The sequence below is a fragment of the Notothenia coriiceps genome, unplaced genomic scaffold, assembly GCF_000735185.1.
Source record: "Notothenia coriiceps isolate Sejong01 unplaced genomic scaffold, NC01 NC01_scaffold00020476, whole genome shotgun sequence".
Taxonomy (NCBI): domain Eukaryota; kingdom Metazoa; phylum Chordata; class Actinopteri; order Perciformes; family Nototheniidae; genus Notothenia; species Notothenia coriiceps.
Window position 1 is genome coordinate 25,978 of NW_011353177.1, and position 13,120 is coordinate 39,097.

The 13,120-nt window shown below is 41.6% G+C and overlaps 1 protein-coding gene across 2 annotated transcripts; it reads left to right on the forward strand.

Moving 5' to 3' along the window:
- Nucleotides 1-1,160: 1,160 nt before the first annotated feature.
- Nucleotides 1,161-13,048, forward strand: LOC104952752 (pre-B-cell leukemia transcription factor 1-like). 2 transcript variants are annotated; one of them, XM_010779626.1, is made up of 8 exons: nucleotides 1,161-2,136; nucleotides 3,453-3,526; nucleotides 8,798-9,042; nucleotides 9,316-9,506; nucleotides 9,620-9,755; nucleotides 10,225-10,381; nucleotides 11,682-11,768; nucleotides 12,797-13,048. In XM_010779626.1, the coding sequence occupies exons 1-7, from the start codon at nucleotides 1,949-1,951 to the stop codon at nucleotides 11,723-11,725; spliced, it is 1,035 nt and encodes a 344-aa protein (XP_010777928.1). In that variant the 5' UTR covers nucleotides 1,161-1,948; the 3' UTR covers nucleotides 11,726-11,768; nucleotides 12,797-13,048. The 2 variants fall into 2 exon arrangements, with proteins under 2 accessions (XP_010777928.1, XP_010777929.1); XM_010779627.1 differs by lacking the exon at nucleotides 11,682-11,768.
- The last annotated feature ends 72 nt before the right edge of the window (nucleotides 13,049-13,120 follow it).

Genomic DNA, 13,120 nt, shown 5'->3' on the forward strand with positions numbered 1-13,120 from the left:
AACTTACACAGCTAACACACACACACACGACACACACACACACACACGACACTACGACACGACACACACACACACACACACACACACACACACACACACACACACGACACACACACACACACACGACACACACACACACACACACACACACACACACACACACACACACACACACACACACACACACACACACACACACACACACACACACACACACACACACTATTATTGGCAGCATCATAATCAACATCAACAACAACATTGTTTCCATGGTGAAAGGACGGCCTCCTCGCGGTGTTGAACTCAAACTGCAGCACTCCCCGGAGGAGCCCGCGACATACTGATGGAGAGCTGCGTCAAGAAAACCAGAAAAAGCCAGAAAGAGGCCGGAATTTAATCGCCGTCGCTTTCAAAATAAAAGCATTTTAACGCTTTATTTTTAGTGTAACCTTTTTTGCTTTCCATGTGTTACAATTATGTGTAGGTAAACAGTGGCAGGTATAGGTCGCATTTTAAATAGTTAATTGAAGGTATAAGCCTATTATAGCCAATTTTTGTTTGGTCTGGCACAATATTAAACATAATCAATGTGGCAATGACCTAAAGGAGAAGTCTGTGGAAGACTCCGTATACCTTATTTGCTATCTCAGACATGTTTAACATAATATTTTTTGTAAAATAACCTTAACTATACACATGATATAATGAATTAAAGCAGCGTTGCATTAGAAATGTCCCCATAATAGACTACCCTGCTCAAGATATGCAGTCTCAATGAATCTGACCATTTGCAAGGTCCTAACTAATAGCACAAAAAAGCCAGAAAGGTAGACGATCAAACGTAACAATGGCCATACATAGCAATTCAGCCCCTACAGAAGAACACTGTGCATTTTAAAAATACAGGCAACCCCCAGGTTCTGTCGTCTGTTCCAAAACACGATCAGTGGTTGAAAATTGTTCTTGTTTTGGCATTTTGCATTGACGTATATGTTGCAAAAAACATTCAAATGAACATAAGACATGGTGTTTCACTGTTTTTCTTAGTAGTAATACAATTACGCTTCTAATCGAGTTATCTGCATTAATGTATAGCCCATTAGTGTGAAATGTTTGGGCGGAAGTAGTGTTTTCTCATCCTGTGTAATTTGACAGAGGACGGCATTGCTCCATGGTGTTTTTCTGGGAGGAGTGGGACAGCAGCCGTACAGGGAAAGAAAACAGCAATAAGCAACAACCGAGGGCTTCAAACCTGGCTCTGTGGGACTTGGACGGAACCGAATTGCTGGAGTTAATCGGGAATACCTTTCCTAGACCGTCTTTTAGCTCACCGCGTCGGTGCTCACTTTTAATTACCGAGCAGTATTCGGGACTCATGGATAAAAGGAGAGCAGGCGGAGACGACGACATCAAAGGGGCTCCCGGGTCATTAGATAAAGCTATAGCACCGTGCAGACCTGTATTTAACACGCATGAGCCCAGCAGCCTCTCGGAAAAGCAACGAGCTTTGTAACAAGCCAGTTTTTGTAATTGTGTCGAGCCTCCCGGTCGTCTTTTCAGGGGAAGAAAAGACGTACGTACCCGCGCGAGGCTACTCGTAAAAACAACAGTATCTTACTAAAGGCTAATATTCTGTGAACCGACCCCTCCCATGCCAAAGAAGAACCACATTTTTTATAGCCTTAGTTTTGTAGCGTTTTCTTGCTTTCTTCCGATAAGCAAATGCTAGGGCAGCTGCACTTCTGTCTTTTTTCCTTTGTTACTCAGACCAAGACCAGCAGGCAGCTCCAGCTGAGGCAACACTTCACTCAGTTTTGAGCCCTGAATGTTTTTTTATGGGAAACTTTTCTCGTTTTTCTAAGTGCTGAAAGTTGGAGAAGGAAACCCCTTTTTCTAGTGATCCTCCTCCTCCCACCTCTCCCTCCACAATAAGAGCCACATTGTAGGTATGGACGACCAGTCCCGCATGATGTTGGGTCATATTGGACTAAGTGGACTGTCTCACGAGGATGTGGGTGACCCTGACAACATAAGGAAACATCACAACATGGGTCAGCCGCAGCAGCAGGACATTGGGGAGATCCTGCAGCAGATCATGGTCATCACAGATGAGAGTCTCGATGAGGCCCAGGCCAGGTAATAACATACGGCCTGATAGAAGGCACACTGTGTTTAAGAGTGGGATTTGGGTCTGCACAGGGGGGGATATCATCATCACTGTACCCCCCTCAAGCTGCATGGATTTACACACTTAATACTCACTGTTATACACTGTAATAACAACCCCCACATCCACAGTACTGCTGGAATTTTTGTGCCCCCCTTCTCCAGCTGTGCATCACCACCTTTCACCCCACAGGCCTTATCAACAACACTTAACACAAAGCTGAGCCAGCTCTGGCACCATGGCACCAGTGTTGGAGTTATAACTTCAATATGACATGTTAAAAAAATCAAAATGAAGTACTATGTTTGATACCACAGGGAAATATTGTTATTGATCGCATAACATTTTATATTTTTATATATAGATGAAACACATTTATCAAGAGCAGTAAACGCATCCAGTCCCTGTTGTATCAATTCTGCATAAAATGAGTATTAAACCCTATTCAGTATCAATGTGTCAATATTATATTTTTGACAACTTTACTCCATAATAGGGCTTGATATAACACAGTAACTAATGGGACTTTGTAAAAAAAAAAAAATGTTGTTCAATATCGAATGCATAACAATCAATTACAAATATATAACTTGTACATATTAGGACATTGTTTTAAATTAAAGTTTAATAGTGGAATACAGTTCAAATTAGTTGTATTATAGCCTGTCCCAATATCTGTTTTGAAGCTTCGGCAGTAAACTACTACGAATGACTTTGTCCAATGTTTTTTTTACGAAGCAGGAATGAAACCTTGATTGCTAATATGCAATACCATAATAATTACATACAGAGTTTTAAAACATGTTGGGGCAAACGCACGACACAATCAGCAAAATCAAATGTTCTTAAACTGGCAAAAAACGGCTAAGAAGCAGTATATTTCAGAAGATATGTGTGCAGGCGAGAAAGTGACAGAAAGTGTCCTGTCTTGATGATAGAGTATCAACATTGAATTTCATTATTTGTGCCATCCCTATTCTATGTAGTTTGACTTTTTCTAAGTTTCTGCATGATTGTGCTTTCAATCTTCTTGTCTTTCTTCACTGAGGTGAGTAAGTCTATGTGAGTTAGACAACTATGTGCTCAGGCCTGTTTTCAGTCAGACTCCTGAACAGGTCTGGTTGCACACTCACTCATCTGAATCCAGTCTGTTCAGCACTGACTGGCAATGTGTCTGCATGATCTATTGTTGATGGATGTCAGGGCCTGTAACAGAGAGCATATAACCAAAGAACGGTTTGTAATCCACAATATCTGTCTCTCTGTCTGTCATTTTCCATAAAAGGAAACATGCTTTAAACTGCCACAGAATGAAGCCCGCCCTCTTCAGTGTCCTGTGTGAGATCAAAGAAAGGACAGGTAAGTTGTTCCAATGCTTTCTTTATTTGAATATCAGCCAATAAATGCAAACCTTGCATACTGATTAAGATTTGAACTCTTTAATTAAGGTAGTCGAGGTTAACCCCACGGATAAAATACATTGTTTTGATCTTCAGGTTTATAGCAGTTTCGCCATTTTAGGTCAAATTGAGAATAAAAGGAGTTTGGTGGACACAATGTAAAAACTGGCAAAAACAAAGAAAAAACATGTTAAATGAGGTGCTTCTCTAGGTTTGAAACATTTGGAATACTAAAAGTATATAAAATAAATCATCACGTTGAGGAGAAACAATTATGACACGTCTGCGACAGAGAGAAAGGTGTTGGCATATCCCAGCCTTTCTTTATCTACTGCTACCAGTTATTATGAACTGCCACACTTTCTGCCTCTCTTGTGCCCCATTTTCTAAAGGGAATATGCTAAAAAAATAATCCTCTGCTGAATGCTCTCCTGCCAAACCACTGTCACAGGCATAACCAACTGCTTTGACTGCAAGGGAGCAACGGGACTGTCTGATCTGGTTTACTAACACTAGAGATGTGTTCCAGCCGCATACACTGAATATTAGCAGAATGGTTGTAACAAAGATCTCATACCTAAATATTAGATCTTGACATTCAATAACAGATTACTGATGCAGCAGAAGATTTGTATTAAGGGGACATCTTCTTAACTTGGAGTGGAGAACACACACACACACACACACACACACGCACGCAGAGAGGAGTGTGAGCTACACAGCAGCCCTCGTTATTTCCTCATTTCATTCACTTAGGTAGAGACGGGAACCCTGAGGTTGGCTGCAGGAGGGATGCAGAGTTTCCAAGGCAACTAGTGTCTCCCTTACTCACTGTCATTCAGATCTTTCACACTCAGCCCAGATATACAGATCTGGTCACAAAGTTGCTTGCTTGTTTGTTTATATCACTTCTCTCATCGCAGCTCTTGGCTTTCCGTGTGGCCAACAAGGGCAACATGATCTGGGTTTATGCATTTCATTCAGTGCCTCGCTTTGTTATGAAATAAAGAACAATGACTGCTTCCCCTGTAAGTCATAGATGATCAAACGACAAGGCTGGTGTTATTACAGGGATAGATGCTACTATAAACAAGCACAGGTTCTACAGGCCTACAAGCCTAAATTCAGGGACCAAAGTACGTTTTCCCCCCAAATTAAATGTATGTGGAACAATAAAGAAAATCAAATGTAACGCACCTTAACACAGACTTCCTTAACTGTGACAATTCAATATATACAGAGACCTTAACAGAATAATATTCATAATCATTTCTACGTTCATCATTCTCTCACCGTCTCTTAGTTCATACACTACAAAATATACGGTCTAATAGATACTCATAAAAGTAACAGGCGACAGATTCAAGGTTTACTATTTTTTAAGGCTCAGCCATTTATTAAAAACAGCCCGACTTTAGTTTTTGCCAAAAATAGCCCATACAGATGTCGTTTTTGGATCTCTGCAGCACAAAAGCTGTATCAGCCGTTAGCATCTGAAACTACTCATTTAGGAAGGATTGATTGTTGGTGTTGGCTTTTTTTGACCAAATACAAACAATGAAACAAAAAAGGGGAATATATACTTAATAATATCCCTTTGTTTCCATTGTTGTTGTTGAGCCTTCACACTGTTTTATCCAAATCCAAAATGCTCAATAACCGTTCAAATTCACATTTCTCTGTATGTGGTTGTCTGGACTTCCCAGCAGTCTCCATACCCTGATTATTGTGGAAGTTTAGGACATAACTAGTCCCCTCTTGCTGCCTCCCTTTCCTGCTGTCAGTGTCTTGTTCTCTTCTTCTCTGTCCCAAGTTAGAACCATTAAAAATAACTCCTCACATGACGGCGACAGTTTAAAACACTCCTGTTCTCTCATCGGGAAATGCTCCCATCCTCCTCTGGATATATCCTCCTACTTCTCTGTTATCTTAAATGTCTCTTTCCTCCTTAACCTTCCTGTTGTCCTGCGGTCGAATTTGACCTGTCCCTAAATGCTTTTATTTCAGAAAAAAGGTGGTATTTTAGCAAATTGAGACAAAATAATGAGGATTGTTCCATTTTCTTTGCAAAACAATGACTCAATAATGCTTTCATTGAGTTACGGGTGTTACATTGAAATGGACAGCATCTGCGGTCTTCCGATGTACATTTTGTAAAATAATTTTAAAAATGTGCGTGAATATCAAATCAAGTTTTATTTATATGGCACATTTAAAAACAATTTTCGGTCGAGCCAAAGTGCCGTACATCTAATAAAAACATATTACTACAATCACAATAAAAGACAATAATTTACAACAGAAATATAAAAAACAAAAACACAGGGAATAGTCAGACAGTTCAACTTGTGGTAATAAGTGGGAATTGAGTTGGCTAAAAATAGCACATATTTTGGTGATGATTTATACTATATTCTTTATAAACAGACAAACTGGGAACACAACATGCCTTCCAAACTCAACTCTATTTTTAACATCCCTATTTTCTGGGATGTTTTTCAGAGGAACAAAATAAGACAGAGGCAAAGTAAGAACACAAACGACAAGAACAAGAGAGGGACAGATTGATGGATGAGTTGGAGGCAGAGGCAGTAATGGTTTTGTTTCATGGATTGGCAGACACTTGATAATCTCCAGACCCCGGAGTCCTGTCAGCCGTCACTACAAACAGATTCTCAGTGGGGGGACAGTTTGCCACCCACAGCCCCGACTGTGCTCTCAAAAGCTGGATTTACTCGCTCTGTTCCACGAGGCGTCATGGGCCGCAGCTCATCTCTTTATCCTGTGCACCGAGTGTGAGTCACTGGGTGCTAATCTGGAAGGCTTGCCCAAACTCTAGACTAATTATGAAGTAATTAACAGTAATGGGACCCAGCCCCCTTTTGAGTATAGTGGTTTTTTAGTGTCTTACCCGCTTTAAATCCTTAGTTGCTGATTTATGAGGTACACATACCTACAACTGATGCTGTCTTATCCAATTCCGTCCTTGATGAAAGTTATTTTTTTATTCCGTTTTAGTTTAGGCCATTTTAGAGACTTTGAGACTAAATGTTCATGTTGTTGGCTATGATTAGTTTGTATGGTTTACTTTATTGTTAAATTAAATGTTGATGATTGGCCTTGTTGTTTCTCACATATAGCTTTCTTATTTCCAATTACAAAAACGTTTATCTTTTCATGTTTTACAGTTTATCTCAGAAAAAGGTAGAAGGGAAAAACATTGACTTATCAAAGATTTTCAAGAAGAAAATAGAAATAAGGGACTTTTGAGACAGGAAACGAGGGGTTAGGATGATGGACATATGAAGGAAGGAAGGAAGGAGGAAAAAGGGGGATGCAGATGTGGCGAAGCACTTCTCTGCCAACTGGTTGTCTGGTTATTATTTATTTGTCCATACTTCTAAGGAAAAGGTGGATTTTATTTACAGTCTGTGATCTAAAGCCATAGATAAACACTCGTACGGTTCAAGGTTCAAGGTTTTTATTTTGTCATACGAACATAGCTACTGTGTAGTTATGACGATGAAAATCTTAGGTCACAGGTGTACATGCAAGTCAAACATGTGTTTGAGTAGTTGGTTTATATTGTTATCTGGTTAAATTGGCACTTGAGTGTGTTAGGGGTGGTATACATACATTTGGATGCAATATTACAGCCGTATTTCACCTTGTAACCACATTACACTACTGTAACATGGTTTGGGAAATCACTAGTGTGTCTGATAGATTGGCAAAAGTGAAGGCCATCACTGATAGCTAATGTTGATAGGTAGGTAGGTGTGTGTGTGTGTGTGTGTGTGTGTGTGTGTGTGTGTGTGTGTGTGTGTGTGTGTGTGTGTGTGTGTGTGTGTGTGTGTCAAATGCTGTTAGCCAGATGCAGAGGCTGTCACCGCCCTCGTTGCGGGATTATGAATGTGATCTCTGGAACTACCTTGTAATTGCCACCTAATTTGCATAGCTGTGCAAATTAACGACCTCTCAAATGAGCCTTAATTTTTCACTGGCTCTTTAGTCGCTCCTTAAGAGCTGGCGTTAATTAACAGCTGTGTGTGTATGCCAAAATGCTTGTGTATGTGTGGCTGTTTTCTCTTTGGGCACGGGGATGCCAAGGAAAGCTGGCATCACTACCATGGCAACAGCTACTGTTTTTTCTTCATGTATAAACCTCCATCCTGGCAGTGGTTTTTGTTGTCTGTCTCTGACCCTGGTCTCTTTTCTTACTCCAGTATACAGACACCACTTAAGATTTGATCTCCTCGCAGCCCCCGACCGACACAGCTCTGGCTGTGATTTCTTTATCATACAGTATTTTTACTGTCAGCTCTTCCTGGGCCAGTGGTTTCTCTGAAGCTCTCTGTTTGTGTCTGCTCTGTTTGTGCTGTATATTCTTGTTATCTAAGAAAATCTAATTCCTTTTGAAGGTTATTGCAATGTTTCACTTCTATGTCCACCTTAAGACCATTAGCCGGCTGTTGTTGCACGATATCTAGGAAGAGACTTGGCCAGACAAAGCGTCTCGGACCTCAGATTAAAGAAAATAGGGCCTTTCTTTGTTTTTGGGTCGGTTGTATTTTTATGGAAATAGAGTTTTGTTTTATAGATATTGAAGAATCTGTATTTAGTGTGGAAATATGTTTGTTCTGGGTCTTATGTTGTGCGAAATATCTCTTTGCTGGCAGAAAAAAAAAAGAAAACTACAAGTTGTGAAGAATTGGGAGTTACACAGAATAATTATGTGAGCTGTGACATAAAGAATACAATGCAGTCCAAACAATAATAAACCTCATGTTTGTTGAGCAAGGAAGATGCTATGAAGGAAGAAGATGTTATGTAGACTATCTGCTAAGATATTTAAATGAGCCCCCCTGAAACAAGCTACTAATTGGACTGAATTGTTTGTAAGCAGCTAAAAAGTTTACCTGACTTTCGGCGGGTTATGTGCTCCCGTCCACTGATGTCATGAAGTGTTTCTTACATATGCTCGAGCAGTGTGCACCCTGTTTTTCAAGTTCTCATAACTGAGCCAGAAATTCTTAACAATTCCGTGTAACATAAGCAGGATATACGAGTTATTATTCTTTTTTCAACGTTCAATCTATTCTCAATGCTAATGTTTACATTTGGTCCACATTTTGACCATACAAAGACTAAACTCTGAATGACTTTAAATAGAAGTTTGTGATAGAAATCCCATCAGATATTTTGTAACTGTTCCTATTCTTCTTCACAGCCCTGAGCATCCGAGGAGCGCAGGACGAAGACGGTCCGGACCCTCAGATCATGCGCCTGGACAACATGCTGCTGGCAGAGGGGGTGGCGGGTCCAGAGAGGGGCGGGGCCTCTGCAGCGGCGGCGGTGGTTGCCGCGGCAGCCGGAGGGTCGCCCGCTGAAAGCAACGTAGAACACAGCGAGTACAAAGAGAAGCTCGCTCAGATACGACGGATGTACCACGCCGAGCTGGAGAAATACCAACAGGTAGACATTATGATAATAAAACATTGCTTATATTTTCTGTCAAAGATGTCAAGATATGAAACTTCACTCATGTCATAGATTTGTAATTTTAATGTCAGATAAACACAGAACTGAGCCTTTAAGAACCTTTTTCTGGCCACCAGTGTTATCCAAAGTAAACTCAAGTTTAAGCTTAACTGGATCTGATAGTGAAATTGACATCCAATGTTTGAGTTCTTCCTTTTTCCCTCCCTCACCTCAATACCTGACCTACTCACCCCTCCTCCCACACAGGCATGCAATGAATTCACTGACCACGTGATGAACCTGCTGAGGGAGCAGTCCCGCACGCGGCCCATCTCACCCAAAGAGATCGAGCGAATGGTGGGAATAATTCACCGCAAGTTCAGCACCATCCAGATGCAGTTGAAGCAGAGCACATGTGAAGCCGTCATGATTCTACGCTCCAGGTTCCTGGATGCCAGGTCCGTTTTGCACACTTAGTTTCCCGCCTCTTCCTAACTTCAGTCTTTCAGTGTTAAAGTGTACTTACTTATTGCGCTGAAGGTTCATTTTTGAAATCTCCCTTTTCTGCCAGACGGAAACGAAGAAACTTCAGCAAGCAGGCGGCAGAGGTTTTGAATACATATTTTTACTCCCATCTGGCAAACCCGTACCCCAGTGAGGAGGCCAAAGAAGACCTGGCCAGGAAGTGCTCCATCACCGTATCTCAGGTCAGGACGACACATACACTGACTGTTTAGTACTCCGAGTAATGTTGGGTTGATTTATGGTCCATGGTTTGGATTTATGCCAATCAAATGATTTGCTTCTTGCAAATTAAAGAGCAGCCTACATCAGCAACCTGTGCTGATCGCAATGCGGCTCAAAATCCAACTTGCAACCTTAGTAATCAGCAATATGATGAGGCTATTAACACACAGTAATGATTGAACAAACTCAGAGCCACTAGTGACCAGAGGCCATGCTCAATTCAGTGCTGAGCCAGCAAAATGTATTTCAAATTGATGCTCAAAATTGTTTGCAAAAGAGAAATGTTGTTTGTGTTTACCAGAAACGTAATGTATATTTTGGTATGAAAATATTTTGGCAACAGGCCTAACCCTAACTTGGAAATGGTTTAGTTAAAATAAGCCAGCAGGATTTCCTGGCTTGCTTCTGACTTTGTATTTTCCTCTTCAGGTGGCCAACTGGTTTGGAAACAAGAGGATTCGGTATAAGAGGAATGTTGCAAAGCTGCAGGAGGAAGCTAACCGTTATGCTGTGAAGACAGCTGTGGACGCAACCAGTGTTTCTTCACAGGCAAGCCTAGCCAACTCCCCGGGAACACCAAACTCAGGTACAGGACCCTCCTGTTTCGACATAAGTCCTCTTTTCATAATTTGACCAAAACAAAGATAACTTTAAAGATAACTCTGACCTTAATGTATCCATTATAATCTTACACATACAAATGGTGATGAAAGAACTTTTCGGAAAGTTTAAGACATCTCCTCAGTGATGATTTGTTTTTAAAACAAATAGTAAGAGGCACATTCACACCGCAGTACTTTTCCCACTTTAGTTCCGATATAGTTCCGAAATGTTGCGTTCACACCCAAAACATCCGGAACTAAAATTAGTTAATGAGAACCTTTTTACCCCCTTTTCCGTCCCTGCTAGAGAGCAGGGACTTTCGTGGGAGAAAAAGGTTCCTATGTCTGATTGGCTGGGCGGAATGCAAACCACACCCCGTAAAACTCCTAAAAAAAAATGTGAAGCCGCCATTTTATTATCCTCGCATTAGCATTAGCCCAGCGCACAAACGCAGAGAGACTAACTTATGGCAACACAAAAGAAAACATGGGAGCGGTGGAGATGAGGAGGTGTCGGCGTTCTGGCGATTTACTCGGAAGGCTTCAGTAGAAGCTGCTGGGAGTCCCAGCAGCTTCTACTGAAGCCAGTCCCCAACTCCAGGGACTTCCGGCCGGGAACTTCGGGTGGCAGTATACAGCGTAAAGTTGTTTGCGGCCTGCCAGTAAACCCAAAGCAGAAGACAAATAAGTGACGTCAGCGACTTCATTTGCCTAATCCACCCCCAGGGGCTTATTCCGGTGTGAACGCGATCTGTGCTAGTTCATGAGAACTAAAGAGTTCTCATGAACCTTTGTGGGAAAAGTACTGCGGTGTGAAAGCGCCTAATATATCCGATTTCTTCCAGGATTTAAATGTTTTCAAACCTAATACGTATCATTATACGTATTGCATAATCTTTGCAAAAACACTCCCGCGATCAGTATTTCCGTAGCCTACATTCACAACATGGAGCTAAAGGCTAACGCTAACTCAGTGAAACAAACAATTAAGAAAGTTCCTAAAGTTTAAACACAAATTCAGGGCAAAACACACTTTGCATAACAACCAGCACCTTGTGTGTTCTGCGGTGTCAAATGAAAGTGTCCATCCCCTGTAGTAAAACACTGACATTAGTACTTCATACAACCCTACTTCAGACACTGGAGTCAGTCTGCAGACTCCTCTCCAAACTAGGTGAATATTGTAGTACACTCATTGGGTTTAACAATGAAATGTGTCCTTGGCCATGACCTCTAAATGTCAATTGGGTGACTGAAAGGAGTTCCTCCTGTGTGTGCCGACAGGAGGATACCCAGCCCCGTGTTACACTCCTGACGGGAGGTTATGAGGACCTGCCTGGTCATACTCTCCTCCTTCTTCTCCGTTTCCATGTGAGTAGCTATGGTTACACACTGTTGCTATAGTAACACACTCTCCTACTGAGTAGTCATGGTAACAGCCTTTCCCTGTGTTAGCATGCGGTTTGGTGTGACAGGTTTTGTAGATGCTATTGATGTAGTTCCCTTACATATGCTGCAGTGCATCACTAACTAAGTCTCAACACTAAGTGGTTGCAGAGCAATAAGGGCAACATTCACACTAACAAGTGATGCTGCTAAAAGGGAAAGCATTGACTATGCTCCTCTTTTACCTTAGTTTAGTTGGAAATTGGCAAAAGTTAAAAAAAAAAACACAAATGTTTAAGAGCAGCTACTGGGCTGTTAACATAATTTGTGAAGAACCAAAGTGTTCATTAATCTAAACTACCAAAATCCCACCTCAAGACCCCTAACTTTGCAGGGAATTTCCAGTAGCTGTGTTGTGAATGGAAGCACTAACTTTCAGGGACAGTCACATAAAATGTCAGTTTGGCAAAAGACCCTTTGTGAAGAGCTAGCCAACCAATCACAAGACCTCGCTGAAGTGAACTGAATGAATCAGTGCCAGTTTATAGTTTGTGACTGAGCTGAAACTGGATGTGACTTCGGGTCTGGTTGGCGGGGGAAAAGGACAACATAAGTGCGCCTGCTCTACGGCCCAATGGATGTGGAGTAACGCTGGAAGATCGGCTTGTTTTTTCTTGAGAGTCAGGCTTTTGGCTTCACACGCCTCTGTACCCAGTTCTCTTTGAACATCCATGATACACGTCGTACACCCAGCGCTGCCCCATTTTCTTATGATGCGTTTCATGGCAGTTTGTATCCATACGAGTGGCATTACTGCCAAATGTTGACCTGTCCCGTGGCCCATCTATGCAGGAACTGCCACAGCTTGTATGAAAAAGCTCAAGATGTAAATGTTCCTAAATGTAGCGCATGTGTGGAGTTCACAAAGATCCACAGGGTGAGTGGATCTGAGGCTGTGTTCGTTCCTCTTCCAGCTAACATCCTGTAAACCCACTGTGATTCTGTTCCTTCAGGCTGATGATGGCGGTTATCTTCCTCCCATCTCTCCCCCACCAAGAGTGCGAGCACTACGTCACCTCCAGCTGATGCTCCACCCTCCCCCCCACCCTGCTCCTCAGACTAATACAACCCTAGACTGTAGGCTAACCTCCAGCCACACAACAAACAGAGCTTTACCAAAACTCTGCAACTTTTCTCTTTTGTTTTGCTTTGTGATGCCGAGTCTTTCTAACATCTTTTATTTTAACCCCTTCACTTGAAAAATGTGTTAACACCTTTATATTTTTCTTTTTACTATTACTCACACAATGTTTCCATTGTTTTTTTTTCAAAAAAGA